Source organism: Sipha flava, unplaced genomic scaffold (assembly GCF_003268045.1).
Source record: "Sipha flava isolate LNK unplaced genomic scaffold, YSA_version1 215_pilon_pilon, whole genome shotgun sequence".
NCBI lineage: Eukaryota > Metazoa > Arthropoda > Insecta > Hemiptera > Aphididae > Sipha > Sipha flava.
The window spans coordinates 853,428-877,710 of NW_020272834.1; the positions used below are offsets into that span (position 1 = coordinate 853,428).

The window sequence follows — 24,283 nt, forward strand, 5'->3', positions numbered from 1 at the left end:
CGCGATCGAACGTTTTTGAAAAACGCAATTTTTCGGATGGTTAGTTTCGATCGGCGTATACATACAGCCGCAAACGGAATAATGATGTACGGCAAGACGATCGCGTTTTTTCGGGATGAGCGAGGGCAAAAAAAAAACCATTTAATGGCGGAGCGGTAACGCGCGTCACCGTGCAGAACAAAAAAAAAACGGTTCTGGGGGCCAAACATTTTGCATACTTGTCACCGGATCGAATCGCGCTTATGATTTACACGGTTTTTTTTGTGACCATCTGCATCTCCACGCGTGCGGGCCGCGATCTCAGTTTCCTGGTTTCCGCACAACAATATGCGACGGCCGGTCGTATTTTTGTCTCTCATTGTCGGGACCGACTCCCCGGGTCCCTTTGTCCACAAACATGCAAATACGAATACGTTACTGTTATCATAATAATTGTTCATTTATCGTCATTATTGTTGTTATATCGTTTATTATCGTTATTATTATTATTACCCCGCCACGGACCGGTCGTTCGAACTGGAACGCCGGTGATGACAGCGAATGGAAACGTATTTGTGTATTGTTGACGATCGTGAAGGGTAGCTGCTGCACACCGTAACACTGTATCCGAACACATATATATGAGAATACATCCGCGTACGTTACCACGGCTACTGCGCGCCTTAAGCCGAAAGCGGGTTTAGTAATTTTCACCACCATGCCGACGACACATACCGTCCGTAGTCAATATTATAGGATTTTAACGTCAAACCGTTGTTAATTACCGGGAATTCTTAGGGGATGATATTTGAAAAAAAAAAAAAACATAAACTATTCATTGTATTTTTTAATTAAATCTGAATTCAAACTTCATAAAGCCGAATATTATTTGCATTATTGTACTTGTTCATACCGCAAAGTTTACGGTTCCGAAGTTTACGAAGCTGCGTGAACGTACATTTAGTTACGTTCATACATAATAATTTAATTAGTTTTGCTTTAATGCGGCAAAAACTCTTAAAATGTTTCAATTTTTAATTTCATCTCGGAAATTATACAGTTTATTTCTCTAATATGTTTTTTCTATTTATTTTTTTTTTAGATTATTATCGTTGTTATTTGATTGTTATTGTGAAGGTACATTTTTTATTATGTCAAAAACAGAAAACAATTAACGGAGTGAAATTAATAAATCTATTTTTCAATATAAATTTGGTTTGAAGTATTATCATAATAATCTTGTTATTGACCAAACAATGAAAACGTTTAAACCTCGTGTGTCAACGTATCAAAAATGATTGTTTTAAACCCCGTATCAATGCTTTAATTGTATTTCAACAATTCATTTATGGTCTACTAAGTCTGATTTTTACATTTATTATAACTATTACTTGTATTACTAATTTTACAAAGTGAGCTAATAATGAAGCGCAATGGTTTTTGAAATAATAATCATACAAATATAGATATGTTATATACATTGTACTCAGCAATCACTCAATAGGGTAAAAAAAATGGAAACCCTACTTTGAAAAGCATCGAATGAATAAGTTATAACTTCATAATTAAGAAAATATTAATAAAACATGTATTGATTACTTTACCTGAAATAATTCGAAAATATTAAAAATGTAATTCAATAACTTTCTGGAGCAATAATAAATTATCATTTTCATTTTTATTCCCTTTTAATATAAACTACAACATAATTATTTATAATGCAAACATCGTTTTGTAATAAATAGTCAAACGGTTCCAAATGTTTTGTAAGCAAATAAAAACTATTATTTTCCACGTTTTCATACCGCTGTTTGCAAAATAGATGCGTTTTTAATTCGCTATTTCAACGGTGATCTAAAAATATATTAATCGAATCCGTGTAAAATGTCAACTGAACGCATCTAGTTGCCAAAAACGTGATCTGCAACGGTCTGTCTGAACTTAACAATCTTAAAACAATTTGGTCTTTTTTTAGACACAATGTTCTTCGTGGTACGAATTCTCTCATTACATTATTTTCAACGGTTGAAGTTAGAAAATATGCACTCCCTTGTAGTGCGTATTTCCGATAAAAGCAATAGTTTACAAACATTTCTCCGGGCGACAAAACTAATACATACTCACACACACACGCACATTTATATACATTGTTATATACATGTATACGTGAACACGTTTGAGAGATGAGAAAAATCGGCTGTCAAAGAGAAAATGACAACGGAATCCAATCCGTACGGTAATGGATTGCATTTGTTTGCGGGACAACACGGTATAGGTAGATATCCGGAAAGCGTTTCACTGTATCGGCACTCGTATTTTTATTTATCTTTTTTATCCCTTTTCCCTGACGCACGCAAACGCACATACTTTTATTCGCAAGTGTTCCTCGTTCGGTACCCCCGATCCGTTTCCTTTATGTCCCGTCGAAATTGATCTCGTTCACGCCTTGCGCCTCACGGATTTTTATTTAATTTCTATCATTTACGTAAATAAATTATACATATATATATATGCACGTACATCGAGCCGGTGTCAGTTTGAAAATCATATAAATTAATGATATACAGCCGAGGGATCACGTAACGGCAGAACGTCGCATTATACATGTATCTAAAAATAATCGCGTGAAGCCTGTCAACCGAAAACCTTCATCGCGTATCACTCGGTCGTCCTGTTCCGCCTATCATGTATTTCATTATCATTTTTTCCCCATCAGATACGATCTGCTCTCGTTTTCTGTTACAAAACAGAACTACCGACGAACATTTCTCTTTCTTAAATTCCCGTCCATTAATTAGTGAAACGATCGTCTGACATACCAAAAGTTTTCGGGTTTTAAAGAGTTTCCGCCACACGCGTTTTCTTTGCTCTTCGGACGTTTCCCCGGGGAACATCAAACAAGACCGTATTCTCGGCAATGTTTGTTTAAACTCCTCAAACCCACCCATCCATCCTCCCCAACAGACTCCCACCCTTCAAAAAAAGAAAAAGCCCCTTTTTTTCACTCAATTCCAGCGTCCAAAGAAAACGGCTTCCGGCCGTTTGTTCGTTTGTTTTGCGCTTCAATAAGCCCCCCTTGCACTCCACGCATGTTGACCGACCGACCGTAAGACTGCCTCGCTGCCATCGGTCTCCACAAGTCGACCGCGCGCGCGCCGAACCAGTAGTCAAACATGCGAGCATCGTCCTTGTCAATAATTTTAACACGAGTGCGAATCAAAAAGCCGGGTAGGCAAATTGAATTACGGACAAGCACCGTGGTGGAAACGTCGAGGGCCACGCAAGTCGTTTTACAATAAAGTTAGGTGTAAACAGGCGTTTATATCCCACAACGGTCGACATTGTTATTAATTTTCTTCGGATTCGATTCCGCTGTCGTCACGATTTGGATTTGATCAATATCACCGCGCATTACGTACGACTAGTTTCGAACGGCCATGTTTTCCGCATACGGCTCCGGGGGATTCGACGTAACGTTTTATACATAAATGTATTGTATTGTCGTGCTCGCGATATAAAACGGATCTGACTACGGACCGTCGTCACGCGTTTTGGTTCCCGTTTTATGTGCCGGAACAAATGTAATTAATAAATACGGGCCCGATAAAAGTCAATCACGCTGTTCAACGACGTGTGTATGTGTGTACGCGGAAATTATGTGTTCAAATAGTCGTGTGAAAAACGAGAGTTGTTATGGGAGGGACGAAAAAAAATAAAAATAAAAATAAGATAGGTCGATCGGAAGTTATTTGTAATTATATCATTGTAATGCGTTCAGCAGTTCGAGAATCGATCGATGTATCGCTTTAACGGATATGAAACGATGTTCAACGGTTGGATTTTACACGTAAACATATAATTTGCATAATTATATAAAGCTTATAAAAAGTCTGATGCATAAAAATGTGGTAAAGTAAGAGCTGCCATTAATTACCGAAAATTAAATATTTAATTAACTTTAATTAAGTGCAACGATTGGAACAGAAAATATTTTAATTCGGAATTGCGTTCTCTACGATTCCCCCGAAACCCCTACGATTTTTGTCGAGCATCATTATGAAACCTCAATAATGTGCGGATTAGTATTAAAAGGAAAAATTGTCAAAGAGCTCTTTATACAAAACTTTGAAACAATATTGAATCGATTAAATCGTTAAAGTTTCGGTTTTAAAGCATTTCCCTCCCATCTTTCCGAGGCGTTCGCTCTTTGATTAATGATGCCATCGCGGCTGCACACAATACAGACGTGTACTTCAAACCGTATTCTATAATAAGAATAGGGGACTCTAAAGATGACCGATCATTCCAAGTTTCATCTGTTTCCGACGTGAGCTGGAAGTGAAGATGTTTTAACATTTTATACTCCCATTCTACCACGCACTTATCGTAAGTTCAATGTTCTATAAGATATTATTATTATTACTTTATACTTGAAAACAAATGGACAAACTCGGGACGTTGGCCATTTCCTCGAAATAACTGCGTAATATAGTTTTAAAAAAAAATAAATAAAATAAATGATCGATCGCTTTAATTTACAGTGCACATGCAACACGTCGTGTTCACGGTTTCTACAAAGATTGCTGTAGATTACTAATAAATTATATGAAATATATGCTATCAAAACCTCTTAAGATACGTGAATAATTTTGAAAAAAAAAATCGTCTCCTAAGTTTCTCGATCACAATTGTATTTTAATTCATATGGATTTCCTTTCGGCACCGGTTTTTGATCATCAAGTTAATCTTTAAAGGGAATCAAACGGTTATTCGAGTATCCACGACGAGTAAGATAACTTTAGCCGGTTTGGATTTTACTTACATGTGACAATCAAATTGGCTTTCCTGCTGACGGCCTCTCCGAACGAGTTGTTAGCTATGCACCAGTACGTGCCGGAATCGGAGTCGCGCTTGCCCTGAGACGCCTCCAAGAACAGCAGCGAGCCGTCGGGCAAAAGCGCTTTGCGGATGCTACCGGTTACGTCCACGGGCCGTCCGTCGCGCATCCATCGGACGTCCGGTTGTGGCTGCCCTTCGGACTTGCAGTTCAACGTGACCGGCTCGTGCGTCCCGACTGTGATGTCCGTGGGATGTTCTACGATCCGGGGTGCTCGGCCGCAGTGTACCTCTGAAAACAGAATAATTTCAAGTTACGACCGATTAACAGCCAACGGAACTATACACGCGGGTATAAGTATAAGTATGCGCTGCTGATGTAAAACATTTTTCACGGTACACTAATTGCACATTGTCGGCATCGAAACCGCTCGAAATCTCATGGTTTGCGAAAATATTTTTGCCGAAAGGGACAATATCACGAGAAACCCTCGAACGAAATCGGTGAAATGTTAAACCCGCCGTGGCTCATGCGGTTTGTCATGAATGTTTAATATGCGTTGCGAAACAAAACGTAGCGAACGGTTCATTATCCAAGCCCTGTGCGACTGGAAACGTTGCCGGAACATTGCGGTAGAACTTGGTACGGAGAGGAACGGTAGATTCTTGCCAGAGTAACCGGAAATACTTTTCGACGTGGTTGGGCGGTGTGCGCAGGCGCCGTGTTGAATCGTTATAAAAGTTCGACTGGTTTGGAAAAATCGAACGCCATTATAGTATTGATATATCGAGTGGAGAATTTCGACGCAGTTATGAGGTACAACGTCTTGCGAAACACGATTTTGAGCAGACAATAATGCGAATTTGTGTAATGAATGAGCGTTTTTTTACTGCTAAACCATCAACGGTTTAATTTTCCTCCGGCTTAACTTTTTGCTTGCAATGTGTGTAGTGAATGTTATCTTTTTTACATTGAAAATATAGTACAGCCATAAAGCAAACTCTATATACAGTAAAACTTTAGTATAACGAAGTGGGGAACAAAAAATAATTGTAGTGGAAAGGAATTTGTATATTATTATTAATATATTAATATTAATAATTCATTACGTCGGTCATGGTGTCAAATATAATTCATTAAACACATATACGTCAAATGAAAGTTTCACTGTAGAATTATTTATTATTTTACGGTGCGTTGTTAATAATTGTTAAACGTTTGCCAATTTTACGTAATCTCCCGTGGCATAATCGGTGGATTTACATTTGACTAGTTTCTCCAGGTGCCCCTTGCGATTCACGTATTTATTAGGGTGAACGTTATATTGCACGATTTAATGTCGAGGTACATCGAACGTCCACGTGAAGCCGACGACAAGGGATACGCGGACATTCAAGCCGAAAACGTATGGTTACCACGTGGTTACTTTTTCCTCGCAGGACTGTTCTACAGAACAATAATATTACGGCGGCGAGTGGTAGCGATGGTAACGACGAAAGGGTGAGTGGTTGAACGTTCGCGTTTCGCTCCGCCGCCGGTCAAGTGGCAACTCGATATGTGTTGTTATTATTATTATACTGTACGTGTGCACTGCCTTCGGCTGGGCGCACTCGTTCACGTCGCGTACCCGCACGTTGCATTTCGAAATAAAAATAATAATTAATACGACGTATTCTCCACGATACAATCATCCCCCGGCCCTACCAGTCTGTGCGTCAGTCGTGGACGTACGTGCTGTAGTGCAGATACGTGCAAACGCCCATAGCGACGACGGACACTGCACAAAGGAGCGCGGTGCCACCTTTTGTTGGAAAGAAAAAAAAAATACTGAATCAACAGCAAAAAGCAGAAGGAAAACACGAAGGACAAGAGGAAGTGAAAGGAGAAAAAAAAAAGAAAACACCTCCGCTTGCCATGGTAGGTGCGCGCAGGGAAAGGGTTGTCGGGCCGGGCGCGCGTGTTACTCGTCGGACGCGCATCAATTCGCAATCGCGCCCGAAGTCGTCGAGTATTATACTAATATAAGCGCCGAGGGGTCCCGTGTCTACACGTGTACAATGACGTGTAGGCGGTAGACGTCGGGTGAGAAAATAAACAACACGCGGCCGACGAGTACCTACGTCGCGCGCGTTTCACATCATTTGCGCGAATGCTTTTTTTTTTTTCGCCTCTCGTCCACGATCGAACCCACCCGCCTTGGCGCACGCACGCATATATAAAAAAAAAATATAAAATAAAATATAAAGAGTTGTCGCACGTATCACGTAAAATAACGAGAAAAACAAAAACCCTCGTTGAACATCATGCGCGACATGAGAATAAACAAGAACTCTCCGTTAACAGTACATTCTCCGTTTATCGATCCGACGGTTTGCACACGGACGCTGCAGCTGTACCGTACCGTAATGGCGCACGTCGACAGTGATGATTATTAGGACCTACGTTACAACGGTATATGTTCTCCAGTAAATTGGATATAGTGCGATTCGTCTCGGTAACTTTTATTACTTCTGTTCGCGGCCATAGACGCTAATTGCGTCTTGTAAATCGACCGTATTGCACTTACCCTATTCCCCCCCCCCAGGTAAATTCTGCAGTGGTGTGAATGCCTAAAATCACAAACGTCTTACGGACATTGACGTTCTATCCTCTTGTTTAACACGTTAAGATAATTAATAAATACGTGTCCGACGAAACGTAAGTATATATAATTCGTACGCTTAAGATCGACAGAAGGAATAGACTGTTTGTTGAAAATCATCCCTTTAAAATATAAATCTTATTTATTTCTTCATACATGATTACTGTGTTGCATATTTTATTGAAAAAAAATGAAAAAAACTGTGTCATAACATTTTTGTTTTAACATATCTTGATTGTTTCAGATTTTTCAAAATAATAGTATTTTTTATAAAAACATATATTTCTCACGGATTTTTTTTTTTTTTTTTCATAGCACACAAAACGAACAATTTCGCACAACAGAAACGCAGTCTAATACGTGGTGGATCCACAGGGGTATTTTATTTCGCGGAGTCGGGTAAATTTCATGAAGACACTAATTATCATATACGGGTCGAGGTCATTTAAAATCTACACCTGTATTTTCGTAGACCAGTATAAATGCATACCGCTGTGTTTGTTGTCGTCGATTATTCGATTCTGAGGAAAAAAAAAACAGTCGAAGGCTAATGTTTTATACCAGACAGGCAAATAATTGTCACGAGGACTATAAAGTATAAATAATATAAATTAAAAATAAACATAAAAAACATTCGAGAAAATCGTATATTCCAATTGCATTTGGCTGCTACCACCGCGCCGAGGGTCATTACAAACTTTACGCGAGCGCGCGCGCGCGTAATTTACGGTTCTTTGGAAGTTATTAGACGTTTTTCTGCAACCCTCCGATAAAACTTTCATTGGGAACTTTTACCAAATACGTGATGTCGATCTAACGCTTTTACATATAGTAGCATATCTATAGAATTACTGATTATCAGTTAAATGCTATGGGTTTTATTACAACTTTTTTAATGCGGCGCGTATAACGAATATCTCCCGTTGTGTTATCATGGCAATTTGAACGCGTAAAATCCGTAAATGGCTTAAATTTTCGCAGACGTCCAAGACAGAAGAAGATTGAATATCGCCGTCGCCGACGAGAAAAAAATTCTTAGACAAATCATGTTCGAGCATACTGCAGACTGATATTGCAGAAGAGGTACTTAGTGCAGTCCAATTACCAACACTGAATTCATATGGAAAGAAGTACACTTTTTAATTGAATGCAAATGAAAATTAACGCAGACGTGCACTGTTTGAACAAAAATAATGAGACTTGCAACTTTTTACGATACGTACGTGAAGAGAAAAAAAAAGTATTTTTTTTTTTTTTAATTTTAAGCAGGCAATCTGTATGTTTTAACAACAATCTCATAAAGAGTTTTTTTTTTTTTGGTTTTTGTTTTTATGATTATTTTTTGTTTGACAGGGTGATAATCTCAAAAGAACACCGTTTCGAAATTGGGTCATCCGTAATGGAAAAATAGAATAAACGAAGAGAAGCTGGGGACGATTAAAAAAAAAATAAATAAATAATTATAATAATCATTTTATAATACCGTAGAAAAAAGGGGAAAAGTAGAATAATGGAAGACGGCGACGGGAGACGAAAAATATATTAATTATTTACTTGTCGCTGTCGAGAAGTTGACAGCCATCGGTGGCTTTTAACCGATTAAATATTTTACGGGTCTCGAAAACAGTCAGACGTCAAGTCGAATTCAGTATCATTAGGCTAAAGACGGCGGAAGAACCGCAAGAGTGCGCGAATGATGCGGCATTCGTCCCTTCAGATTAATAATATTTACACATTTCAAATAATTTCGGCAACGCACAGACCTATTTGAAAATCGTAAGAACCGGATAAACGCGGTGACGGAGTTAAATACGTGAACCCTTTACTGGACAAGGGATGGCGATACATTTTAGGCTGGGTCGTAGCAAGAAACACAATTTATGTTAGTCAGACGATCGCAAAACGGATAAAACTTCAAAAGATAATTAATCTCAAAATGTAAAAAATATACACTCGGATGACGGAGCGCTGCTATTATATTATCATTATTGTAATATTTTTTTTTTCCGACGGAAGCGAGTAATTATTATTATGATAACTATTGTTTAATTATCGAAACTTTGACGAAAGCGTTATTGACATGCGTGATCGATATTGTACCACGTCGAATTCCCGCGCGGTTTTCTACCCGAGATGTGACAGAACCGTGTGCACATCTACTACGTAATAATATTCCTATGGGTGTAAGCTATTGTGTTCAAGTATATATCTGTTGACATATTTTAACGATTGAGGCGCAATCAACATACTGTGCGTTCTGTGATTGATTGTGTACGCCTAGCGAGCTGAATGACTTCTTTTCCCTTTTGTTTAATCGACTTTTGCACTCAATACGATAAACTATCTATATTTTATCTGTTCTATTGATCGATATAGTGATGTGAATCAATCTAGAAATTATTTATATTCCAAACCTTCAGATTAACGCATATCTAGCACCAGTTAAAGATTAAATCGAAAAGATAATATTCAAGTAAATGTAGGTACTTGTTCGGTGTGTGGGAAATCGTAGAATTACCAAAATATATAAATACATATATGATCACAATTGTGATATATATACATGTAAAATATATAGTATGTGTATTATATATTTATATTGATTTTATCGTGTTAGAAATCGTATTTAAAAATTCTTATGATATAAAATAAGGTATTTTTTTAGCTGAAAACTTGTAAAATATATCTTTATTTTTTTATTTTATTTGGTAGGCACTACGAAAATATTAATTTATTATACATTATACATCACATAGATGATAAATTATAATGGTGTTATGTTATACACATTAATAGTATTCACACGGTAATGTACATTTGATGACACAATAACACTACGCCTGAGTTGAGTTACTTTAACAGTGGAATGTTATTTTCTAAACATGAATACTATAAGACACTGTTGTATTGAGTTTGTGACTGTAGTGAGAGTAAAGATTGTGTTGAATCTAATACGTTTTGCAGATAATGAAATTAAACTACGTGACTGAGTATGTACAAATGAAAATAATGGAAATGGACTATTCGATTGGCACAAATCCAAAATAGGGGGCAAAGGTATACTGTTTTTGTTTTCTTTAACTTGAAAGTTCAACACAGAGGATTTGCTTTAACCGCCAAGTCGACAAATTGGGTTCCTTGCAATCGGACATAACAAATAATGAAAGATAATCAATCCGAGTAAATAGTGAAACTCCTTGATTTATTAATGAAACTTCGGTAATACGAAACGACAGAATGGCATGGACAAAAAGCAAACAGAAACAACGGTAGCACATAATACTAGCTGAGGTTGAAAATAAGTAGGACGTTTATTAACAAGAGGCTATAAATTATGAATAATTTGGGTGTTATTGCTACAGAAAACGGTATAAAATAAAAAACTATGATGCCGGATCATATAATTTTCATTCACCTTTTATTAATATTATTATTATCGTTATCTAATATAAGGGTTTCATTGCACAAGCCGACGAAGAGAAAAAAAAATACGAAATAATAACATGGTTTTATATATTTTCGTGTGATTCGAGATATTTTATTGATAAAACGGTAAAAATAAAAACGTAATTCGTTTCCGAGCAGCAGCAATTCCAACGCAGTTAATCGGTTCGAAAACTTCGGTCGGGCATACATAGCTATATGCATAGCTACGTGCATTATAGATATGCAATGTATTCGAAATAGCGCGTGCGTAATATTTAACGTCCGGACGCGACGGAAATAGAATGTGCGCGCGCGTTGCGAAAACACGAGAACTAAAACGGTTTTAACTCCGCGCAACCATAATTCCTTCGGTAAAGTTTTCGAATGAAGTTTCCGACGGCTAAAAAAAAGCCCTCGTCTGCTTGCACACGATATTCGTATAATATGTACCTGCGTAATAACTTTAATGTCATGATATAATCGCACGATACCTATAAACGTATAATATACTCCGAACGAACATAGGGTTTTTTTATTTTAATTTATTTTTTTTTTTTGTTTTTTTTAGGTTTATTATTCTCCGTGTTTATTATCACGCGTCTAACTCCGTTCACGCACGATTGAAAGGAAAATCCAAAGTTTTGCGCATCCCTTCAGGAATCGTTCGCGACGTGTTTGTAACGCGACGGACTGCATAATACGCGCATTCCCATCAATAACGTAATTAATCACGGACCTGGACACGCGTCCGAGATAACATGTGCACGCGTACGGATTATGTGTGGAGGTAGAAAACTTTTCCGGCTGTTTGGGGAGGGGGGTTCACACGAGATAAACGATAGTGAAAATGCGACAGACGGGAGGGGGAAGGGACAAAACTTTGGACGGCTTTCCGCCCGAAGCGTGTACGGAGTACCTACACGCACGACTATACACTTGTACGTCGTATTATGTGTGTATACAATGTATATTATATGTAGGTATATACAAACGTGTGATAGAGGATAGGACGCCGAGCGCCTTTTACATACTAATTACCAAAACCACAAACGCGCGGGTGGGCGTACGACGGTTGTACGCCGGCGAGCAATGTATTCGAAACGGAGTTGAAGGAGGACCCTTCGGCTTTTTGAATTCACAAAGCGCAGGGAGCCGGCGAACATCGCGAAAAATTCCAGTACACCCCACATGACGATGATCGTCCGAACTCGAGATCCTTTGGTGCCGTTGAATTAGCGTAATGCAAATAATACACCGCGTACTCTTTTAGTAATCCCTGTGTGTGTGTGCGTGCGCGTATAATAATGTGTGTTATTGTTGAGCATGGACGGGACGAAGATAATCTACAGTGGGACTGCCTGCGGTCAAAGCCGTTGTCATCGTTCGGTATGTGCGCGTCGTCTAACTCGACTGAACGACAGACTGATAGACAGGGGTGACCGTGTGTGCGGACGAGAGGACAAATATAGCGATAGAGGCATGTGTAGAGAGAGAGGGTGAGAAAAAGAGAAAAATACTGTACATGTGTGTGCATGCATGCGTTTGTGTATATTCGAGAGAGATCGATAGTAATGGCGAATACGCGCCGCACGTCGTATTCGCCTCCGGTCAACGCCACGTGTCCGTTCCCGCGGGAGGGTAGTATAATAATATTGTACGTATGTATGCGAGTGCCAGGCAAAAATAATAATTGTATTATTCTTCCAAAACGAGAAAATACGTTTTTTTTTTTTTCGTTTTGTTTTTGATCGAGGGGATGGTTGGAGTTTTAACCGTTTTTGCGTTATTTTATGTTAATAAAAAAATATTGCATTTAACCGCTTTAGTCAGCCCCGCGACAGCATACGCTCTCTCATTGTTGTAACCGCTAATTTACTGTGAACCAAGGTCTAACCATATAACAACATATAATTTGAACATCATGCAAACGCCATTCCATTCTTTATGTATGTTTTTATGCATGAAAATGTTCTTCAATAATTTAGGAACCGTCTTTTGAGTTTCAAACCAATTCGAGCAGCAGAACATATAATTTTGATCTACGGTGTTTTTGTAAATAAATATCTACTTACAGAACTTAACTACCTTACTTGGTAAAAATGATTATACTTAAAGTCGATTCGATTGTTAAGATGTTATTTAAAACGAGAAACGTTATTAATATAGGCTTTATAAATAAAGAAAATATCCTAAGAATATAAACACAAAAATTAAATCCGATCGATATTGCCACTGTAGAAGATATATTAAGTTTTAAGAATAACTTTGATTATTTTGATCTAAAACATTTAGGATCGACTGTAATAAATGTTTTTATTCGATGCGAAATTCAAATCTCTAGGCACTACGAAAGTAAAATAATGTGGTGTCGTTGTTCAAACGTCATATAGTTTTTCCCAATTTTAGTATTACACCGCATTATAGAGACATATACATACGAATATATGTACATTTCCTACCCCATTGTAATCAACTGTTTTATTATTGATAAGATTCCAGATAGAAAAAAGTGAACGTGGTGCGTATATATATACGTATAGGTATGCATGAAATATATCCACGCGGAAAAACTTCTAGAGCGTTCGCGAATAGAAATAAAATCCTTCTTAAAAAAAAAAAAAAAAAAAAAAAATGTAGCACATAAAAAATCACTACCAGAAATTCGATTTTCCGTCGAAATAACATCATTTGTTCGTAGAACACAATATTTCATTATTGCAGTGAATGTTGCTCGTGAAATTTAACTTTACAATGGATGTAAATTTGAATACGTAGACGTACAAGGTACAATATGTCTGTATTATTATTGTTATTATCATTATTATTGTTGTTGCATACGCGCATAATGTCCACATGTTTCCATTGAAGTAAGCCTGGTTATTTAATTAGACGTTCTCAAATACCGCAAGTATATTTTGCATATTTAACGAGGCCCATCTCGAATAAATGTTGGTACTTAAATATTGATTTTTTTCCTATCCTATGTACACGTTGTTAGTTCTTTAATATATTTGTAATTTTCGTTTTTTTGTGGATGAGCCGATATTATTATTATTATTATTATACGTTATTGTGATCGATTTATGTGTAATAAACAATAATAATTCTTTTCGTAGGAACCTTCGTTGAAATTTTGATCCTCAATAATCTTGAACATGCTATACTGTTATTGGAGGACATGGTTGAAGGTAAAAAGTTTCTAAATGTCATATAAAGTCTATAAAAAACATAGTATATTTTTTTTTTATCAAAGAGTATTATTTTTATGTTTATTTTTTCAATATACTATACTATTTTTTATATTAAATATTTTATAAACATCAACGAAACGTCTTTAGATTATTTTCAATGACAGATCGAAGTCTAGTAGATTAAAATTGATTAAGAATAATGCGTCAGAATCCTTTTCATGTCAATATTTTACGGCAAATGAGATTAATAAATTGAGGCATTGAATGTTGTCTGCAGTAGCTTTCTATTATTTGTAAATTCCCTGCCAATTATAAAGGTATTTTTTTTTCTTATCATAAAATGTTATTCCATATTTATGAAAATGCTAGTATGTAAACATTTTAACAAATACCACTGACATGGGACATTTTACCTTAAAAAGGTGGTTCATTAATTAGGGAGAAATCCCATAATATATGTTAAGTTTTAATTTGACTTTCATAAATATGAAAATGAGATCCAACTGATATTCTGAAAGCTAAAATGCAAATTATTCATGGAATCTATGTTTTAAAGTTTTTGTAAATTATGAATTTAATGTTAAGTATGTATTACAAATAAAAAAATTAAAAAAAATTGATTTTAGTAGAATTACTTGATTAAAAAAACAAATACATTGTAATATAACACCACGGTTGTCATGGTAGTTAAGTCACTTGAATAACATCTTTTTTTTTTCTTAATCTCACATATTGAATTTCATTACGATAATGTATTCAAAGTTCAAAATATTTCGATCTTCTCTGAAAGTTGTAAGTATTACCAAATTGAGATTTTGATGTAATATTTTTCTATCTTTACGATCCCAAGAAACGTTGAAATATTACAAGATCGAGCACGTTATTAAAGTTTTAGTATTTACGTTTGCTCATTCAGCCGTATAGTTTATAAAATCTAATAAAAAATGAAGAATTTGTTGGGCCATGTTTGATTTTATTATAAGTACTTGAAATTTGTTCATCGGCTTCATTTTACAAAAATATCCAAACTTAGTCGATTACTTATACATATTAAATATATATTTTAATCGTTTTCAAATAATTTATTATCACACTTATTAAAAACGTATTTTATATTCTACAACTGCGGCCATTATCGTAAAAATAAAGCACACCAAATCTTATAATCTAATTTGAAGATATTAAGCCATTGAAGCTTTTAATAATTTCCAACTGACGTCCAACTGAACATTTTTATAATTATTTTAATAATTTAGTTTAATATTTTACACTTATAATATGTTAGTTCTTTCAATGTTCAATAAAACAGTGTAGATTTAAAGTGCAAAAATTAAAACTTATGGCACTTGAATATAATTTTTAAACATTTAATCAATTTCATTCGAAACTTTGAATACATTTTGAAATGATGCTATGATGTGCGTTGTTATAGATAAATGGTTTTCAAATATTAAGCCATTCCTTTTGTATATCGTGCGTGTAAATATTGCACTTGCAATTTACGTTTTCACAAGGAAAATTCATCATTTCAACGTTATGTTAATTTTACTGAACGTTGAATAGTAATTTGTCATTTTCAATTGTGCATTTATGTCATTAACATTCGAGTTATAATTATGATTGACGATCTCTATAACGCGGTTATATACAATCGTGAGAAGAAGCAAGAGTGTTTTGAAATCACTTTTTGTCTGCTAAAAGTAATTAAAAAAACACACATGCAGAAAACCCTTTTACGTCTCTTGCTCTTTAATGCGGCTCGTGTCACAATCAGAGTGACGACATCTGATTTTCCGGGGGGAGTTTCGGGTGCCTGCTGGAGCAAAGCTTTTGTTCCGAACCCCATTTTCGTTATTTTTCGCCCGAAACGATACGAATGGTGCAAAAAAAAAAAAATAAATAAAATATAAAAAGAATAAGAAAACGAAGGAGAAAATAATGTAGTTTAGAATAATAAGACGGCCTTGTACATGTTAAGAGAGAGAGAAAAAATTGGTTTCCGAAAAAATCGACGTTGCCGCTAACGTCGAATCAAACGCCTCCTGTTTGAGAGATTAAAGGCATGTTTTTTTTCCCCTCTTGATATCCTGCCGTATTCATAAGACCCCCTAGGCACACAGTGCAAGGCAAGAAGGAACGGGGGAAGAAAAATAAATTAATAGCCTGTCGATCGACGGCGGCGGTGATGGTGAACCGTGCCTTCGTTCGGCAAAGGCATCGGTGGTAGGAGGAGCCGAAATCCCGATTTAATCATCAATAATTGCGGCGCACGTGACGCCCCACGGGTGGGTGGGAAGTGGGGAAACACGGTCTCGTGACAGATGCGCAAAAGAAGGGTAACATTGGTAGCGACCCGTTTCACGATATTGTTAGATGATACGCTCTGCGCAAGTTCCATTTACGCGTTTGTATTTCTCTCTCTCTCTCTCTCTCTCTTTATGCATATAATGTGTACACATTGGTCGAATGGCACTTCCACACACCGTCGTGGGTTAGTTTTATCATTTACATGGGTTTTTAATAGTCACCGGGATTCGAGTTTTGGCCCCGCCACCGAAGGGATGACGCAAAAAGTGCAAACACCGATAGCATATTATTATTATAAACATAATCTGCGAACGTCGGTAGAAATGCGAACAAACGTGCGCCACACGCGACCAGATAAGCCAAAAATCCTTAGCCCGCGGCAGCGGTGGTGCCAGAAATCGAAAGGACGATAAGTTCTTCTTCTTTTTTTTTTGTCTCTCTCTTTTTTATTTTTTCCTCTTTATGAACTCTGATCCGCGCGCATGGAGGAGCTGGAAAAAAGTGTGACGCTCTATGACCGCACCTTCTTTCGACATACATGCGTACCGGTGAGAATCTGTCTTTTCATACCCGGAAAATCAACCGAATAATATCGGAAATCACAGTTTTATCCGTTATTTATGGTCTTAACCAAGTCTCAAAGACACTTTATTGTATTGTCAGCTCGGGACGTGAAATACGCACATCCCCACTCATGCAGCGCATCGAATTATGCAAATACGTTTGATACGCATGTATGTGTTTTCTCGCAGAGAGTAACTTCGAGGGGTGATTTTGTACATCGAAATCCTCTATGCCTATATTGTAATGTATATGGTTGGAGATTATATGTTTCCTTAGTCCAAAACATGCGAATATAAAAGTATTTTTCTGCGGTCGGATTTGAAAAAAATAACCATAACTAAGATTGATATGGACCGAGGATACAACAATAAACAATGCTCTCGCGTCACTTTTTCATGTTTATACTACAACATTACGTTGTTTTCATTTTTTAGTATCCACTAAGTCAGTGATAATCGATAAATCGGGAAAAAAAATTAAAAACAAAATAATGTACAGCTGGTACCACCGGCCAAAGAACTGTTACAAATATTCCAGTAATGCTATATATATATATATATAAATTATAATGTATAATATACATAATATGTATATTATACATTATATTATAATAATTATAATATATTATATTAATAAACATTTAAGTATTTTATTAATATTACAGTGTAATTTTTTTCCAGTTGATTTGTAATTATTTTTATACATTTTCCTTGCCTGTGTACTCGTGTCTACATCATTTATTCGCACGTTGCTAAGTCACAAACTATTATGATTTTATTTTTTTCCCAGTGATCAGAAACTGTTTTTATTTTATTTTTATATTATTAAGCGAGTAATGCTGGGACTCGTTTTTGCTGCATCAGTGCGATTCACGACGCAAGCTTTTTGCTTAGATCCTTCTGGAGAACTATAGTGCGATATGTATGTATATATAAGATTAAACTATTAAGGGTTGTCACTAAAACTTTTTGTTTAATTAATTTCACTGGTAGCTGAGTCACTCAGTGCCACATTAATAAAAATTGCCGCCCCAGAACAACGTCCTATTCGCTGCCCAACATTTCATTCCATTTTATCAAGAAGCTTGGGAGTTTTTTCTTGTCAGTTTAAATGATTTTGACAGGAAAGATTTCTCCGAAGATTTTTTTTTTTTTGTTTTGTTTTGTTTATGATAGGAAATGGTATTTAGTTAGTGAATTCGGTAGATTAATTTCTCAAATATTTACCAGATAACTAAGAAAAACTAACTGTACAGCATTAACAGTCTTTAACTATTGCCACCGCCTACACACTCGTCTTTGATGATAATTTAATATAATTTGTATTTACATACATACAAACATTTAATATTAGATAACACAACTCTTTATCGCAATCGGTCATCAAACTTTGATGCATTAGTTATTCTTGAAGTGTAGATAATATTAAGTACAATATTCATATTATTAGATAATATTGATTATATATTGATTAGTGTTAATGGTGTTTAATTATCACAGTTTAATACAAAATACTTTATCTATTTAATTTTATAATTAATTAGATTTTTTTCGAAAATTTCCTCTATAAAATTATTTTGAACCGATTTCTTGGGACCGTTGCCTCTCTTTACCCTTGTTAAAACAGCTATAAAGCTTTCGTCAAATTTTGTAGCATAGTAATGTAGTGTATTTATTTATCTCATAAAATTAGAAACTCTTATTTCATGAAATACACCATAGTATCACTATTTCTGTTGAACTTGGTAAATATGCATACATTATATATGAGATTTCGATTTATCAGTACCTTATTATAGAGGTATATTAGATTTTATTTATTATCAATTTAGTACCAATTTACAAAGTTAGTAGAGCTGTTCCAGTTAGGAAATCTATTCAGGTTCGTAGAGTATTTTGTTCCATTTAAAAAAAACCTTATCATAGGAATTGCAACTGTTTTTCTGAGTAAATGAAATCGCCTACAAAAAGGATAATAAAATTAATAGCATTTTCAAACTTATTAAATTTCATATAGACAATTCTTCAGTTGATGGATAAGGATATAATTACTTCGGCGGAATAATTACCAAAAATCATGCGTAAACGAGGATGACCATTGTATACATAACTTTTATGTCAGAAATTTGACACGGATATAGTGCTTTTATTACATACGTATATTTCTCAAAATAAATAAAAGCTTACAAATAATTATAATTTAATTTAGAAAACTTTTATACCTATTTTGATAAGTATGTAATTTTGTATTGTATGATTTAAAAATTGAACTCAGTACTCTCAATTATTTGATCTATTGTCAAAAAATTGAATACACCAAATTTTTTTTAATATATTTCATGTTATATGACAAAAAGTTAATGAATAAATTGTTAGTTGACGATTTTTTAAAAGAGACGTTGCCAAGGACATACAATCTATATATATATATTATATAAAAACAAATTGTATTATGAATTTGAAGAAAAAAACAGTGCTCTTCCAAAAGCTACTGATTATAAAATATTCAAAATTTTTACTGTAAAAATACTTTCTAGAAATCTTTTAAAAACTTGGAAATTTAAAAAAATAATAATATTAATGATATTTTTGACAATAAGAAAATCAATATGAAGGACTAAAATAATTAATCAAATCTCGGTAAAAAAGAAATATTTTAAATAATAACCCATGTTAGGTTTTAGATGTCGCACCGGTACCTTTCAATGTAAGCGGTCAAAACAATATTGTAATTCAATCCATTTAATTTGTCATGAAAAAAATTGAATGTGGCCATTATATTTTTTATTCTCTTTTTGTAAAAATTTATATTTCAAATATGTTTACTGATTTGTGTTATAATTTACTTTTAATATTTATAGATTATTATGATTTATTATATTTAAATAATTTAATTTTGATATAATTTTTGTGAAAAGTATATAAATAAATAATCAAATATTTCATCTCCAAAGTATTTTAAATTCTATTGCAGTACCATATAAAAAGTATTTTTTTATTGGATCTTTTATAAAAAAACATGAATATGGATGAAAAATCATATTTATGAAAACTATTGTAACAAATAAGTAAATGAGATGAATCAATGGTAACTCTATTCGATAAATTTAAATACAAAAATGTATTTAAAACACCATAAACTTAATGTTAAAAGTATTTGAAAATAATTTCAATACCCAAAAATTAGTAACAAGTATACAATTTATACAATTTATTATAACCATGTAATATAATTTCCTAACTCACAACAATATTTCTTAAAATTAAGTGATTGCTTTTTGTGATTGTTGGTTTGTCGCCACTGCGGGCAGTACTTAATGTATAATAATTGTGTACAGTAAAACATGTATATTATATTATGAAAATATTTTTATATTCAATTAATTACCTGTTTAAATACTTTACAATATTAAATTTTTAAAATAATAATTAGGAGGTTTTTGCAAAAGAAAAATTTTTGAAAATTGTATAATATACGATACATATTACGATTTGAATAATAATTTCATTTATGTGTATAAAATAAGTTGTAAAATGTGTTTCATAGTGTATTCGTCCCAATAACAATATTATTCATGTTTTTAGTTGAACAATAGTTTACTGAATATTCTAATTTTAGATAACTATAAGATATTATATATTATATACAGGTATATATGGGTCTGTTTAATCCGATTGTCCATTGATTGTAATGCGATAACAAATATAACTTCACCTTTTATCGCGTAAATCTTTTACGATTTGAAGTTATTCCGTATTAATTTTATTTTATTATTCACTTGATCATTTACTGTTTGAGTAATATCGCTGGTTTTATAGTTCTATGATGGTTTATGCATTGTTGCAAATAACTTGGGATATTGTATTTAAGGAATGGTTTTATACCTACAATGGATGATACTAAGAAACGTTTCAGAGTTTCCTTGGAGTGCTACTTTTACTGTAACAGTCTTTTGCACGGTGGGGTATTATAATCATGAATAATGACTTAATATACTTAAAAAAATGACGGAGATTTATTTTATTAGTGGTAAATATGGATTATAATCATATAACATAATATTATTATCGGACATTGTGAGTATATAGTTTATGAACTCATCATACCAAGATGTTTATTTAGACATTAGCATGTTATTGAAGAAGTTGTTATATCGATGATAATTTTCATTCAATTTTTTTTTTACTTCTTGAAGATTTGAATTTAATTTATTCTTGTACTTTATCGTGTTGTCAAATAAATAATTACAAATCTCTGGTCGGTTGAAATGAATAACTATTTTTAAATTAAAATATTTCAAATCGCATTGAAAATATTATTGATAAAAAAAAAAACTACCAACGAAAACAGTAAAATAAAATTATGTATCACAGTGATATAAATGAAAGATAAATTATACATCATATTAAGTTATATGTTTAAATGTATTTTAGTTTTAAATTTAGATTTAATTTAGTTATTAAAACTATAATATGTTTAGTATAAAGACGATATAAAACTTTACATGTATGTATTAGTGATTACCCTATGATTTACATGCACTAAATAATGCTACGAGTAATGTTGAGTCATTTAATTTTGCTAATCGCAATATGAAATGATTTCTATTGATTGCGATTATACATTTACATTATATTGATTATGAAGTTCAAACGAGGCTATTTTATTTGCCTGTACTCGTAGTATTAAATATCTATGTAGTAGCTGGATGTTCTTTTCAAACAAACCGCTTCGAATAATTAAAAACAAATCGAGAGAATAAAATTTATATTTATTTACACTGCAACGCGCTCCACCTTTTATGTGTACAACTATACGAGTTTGATAAAATTGTATGGTGCGTCGGATTTTAATGTAATCCCTCGTATAAGATGTTCGGGTGTGTCTTGTAAGGACCAATATCAATAGCGTGTAAATAGAATAATGAATAATAATAAAAATAATAATAACAAATATAATAATAACGAGCGAACAAAACGAGGGAAATAATATTATCGACACCTGTACTTATATATTTTAGACGACCCCTTTTTTTGTCGAATTTTTTACGCTCAAGTTTTTTCAGCCACATCATCTTTCGTGTTTAGATACGAAGTTATTTCAACGTATGTTTTGACAGCGAATGATGGAATTTTGTAATAATAATAAAGTCATCGCATGCCGCCGTTCATGAGGTATATTTTGTGTGGTACACAATGTTGACGATGTCTTCCATCTGAATTTTTACCCCTCTTCACATGGTACATTATATTATTAAATAAAGAGTTATTTAATAATAATGTGCTTACACGCACATATTTTTAATAAATATGCAGACGAAATATTTCGCTACCCTAATAGCACTACATAATAAGTCGAAAGTGAACCTATACAAAATGAAATTGTTTTTGAAAACGTATAGTACTGAGATTTTATTAAATACTCCGGATAACGATTTAAAAATTAATAAATATATGTGTACAAAATACACAACAATGCATTATAAAATTGTGCACTCCCACCTCCCATATATACTTGTAAAAACTGGAATGAAGAATTTTGATTAAAAAGCCCGAAGGACATCAATGTGTTTATTTAGTTATTTAAAAAAGAAATATTTTTTTTTTTTTTACAGTTTAAGCAGCGAATACGGTACTGATGTGCAGGAGGAAGGTCAATCTTCGATATTACATTTTATATTTTATTGTTATATTGTCTAGAAATCGATTTGTATAGTGCGCTTTCCTATTATGATGACGCGTACATAAGTTATATTATATTTTACACATCAATCTCCTCCACCATAAATCAGTGCGTATCCATGGCATAACATGTATATAATATTGACCGCTCACACCGGACAATAATAATAATAATAAAAAATAACAATAATGAGAATATTAAGTAACAAAAAAATATTTCTATTGAATATCGAGGCCAACGCCACATTTGGTACTTTAATAGTTCGCGCGAGAACAGAGGAATGTGCGTTTTTCCATTTTTGAGGATTTTTCTAAATATATTATAATTTTTTTATATAGATAAAAATAATCGACAATATCTTTTTATATATATTCTAAAAACTTATTTTTCCACTGTATTAAAAACTGTACTTCAAAATTTTTTTGTTATTATAATATAGTATATGTATATTGTATATATGTACTATATGTATCATGTATTTTTTTCTTATCTTTCGATTTTCTCCCGACTATTAGGGGTCGATAAAATAATAAAATATGTATTATATATATTATATGATTTATATTTATTTATAACAGTTAATATGTTTTAAGTGATTTAAACTGTATACATGAATATTAAAATTAAAAATTATACTAATATAACATTAAATCGGACAATATAATATGTTAATAATTTTAACGAATATTTTTTTTGTAATTTCCTTTTGTATTTTTCGACATAACTATCCTAACCATTATAGCAATACATGCCAAACAATATTTCTAAAATATTCGGTCGTTTATAGGTACACACACACACTATATATATATATATATTATAGATATGAGATCGACTGCGAAATGTATACGTTTAAAATAACATATAAATATAAATGGTGGTTATCATAATGCGATATCAAAGATAGTTTCCACTGCGGTGGTTGTAAATCATATTCGTTGACCGTGGCGTGTAGTTTTTGCGGGCCTAAGATGTACCAGTGACTATCGGGACGGGAGGGGATAGCAAGCGCATTAAAAAACGTTTAAACCGAAAACGAAATGAAGGATAAAATAAAATAAAATAAAATAAAAAAACACGGTGGACTCGGCTGAACACGAGAGAATAAAATATTACACCACAATATTATACAAGTCTACAAAGTGTGATAGATTCCGTATTTGAAAACATGCGTATTCCACGTATAATAAATTATCGTACGTGCACATGGTTCTGAACGATCCGTATTGTATATTCTTACAGGTCATAATCATAATAATATTTCTAAGACATTACCATCTCTGCATCCAATGTGTTCGAAGAATAAAATGAAATAAAATGATTCTTATGGCGGTGAATGATTTGTCCTATCATATACATGTATATTAGATATATTTGGTTAAAAATAACTGATCAAGTGCTAATGAAATATCATATTTTCATAGAAAACGGTTTATTTTTGAGTCATTTTTGTGTGACAACCACCGACGAACGTAGAAGAATCAGACAATTGCACTATTTTTTCGACTGTTACAAACTTATCAAACTTATGGGGGTAGCCCGAATTGTGCAGTCAACACGTAAGAGCTATGATTGTTTATGAAAAGGATTATGTTGTCATATCGACTACTATATACGTATATGTATACGTCACGAGAAAATGACATGTATATATGT

At 33.7% G+C, this 24,283-nt stretch overlaps 1 protein-coding gene across 1 annotated transcript in view; it reads right to left on the reverse strand.

Annotated features, from left to right (window-relative positions):
- LOC112682924 (protein sax-3-like) overlaps positions 1-24,283 on the reverse strand; it is a 74,322-nt gene that overhangs the window by 29,354 nt on the left and 20,685 nt on the right. Inside the window, exon 2 of the mRNA XM_025553698.1 lies at positions 4,802-5,107. Coding sequence (XP_025409483.1) covers positions 4,802-5,107 — 306 coding nt within the window. The remainder of the gene's footprint in view (positions 1-4,801; positions 5,108-24,283) is intronic.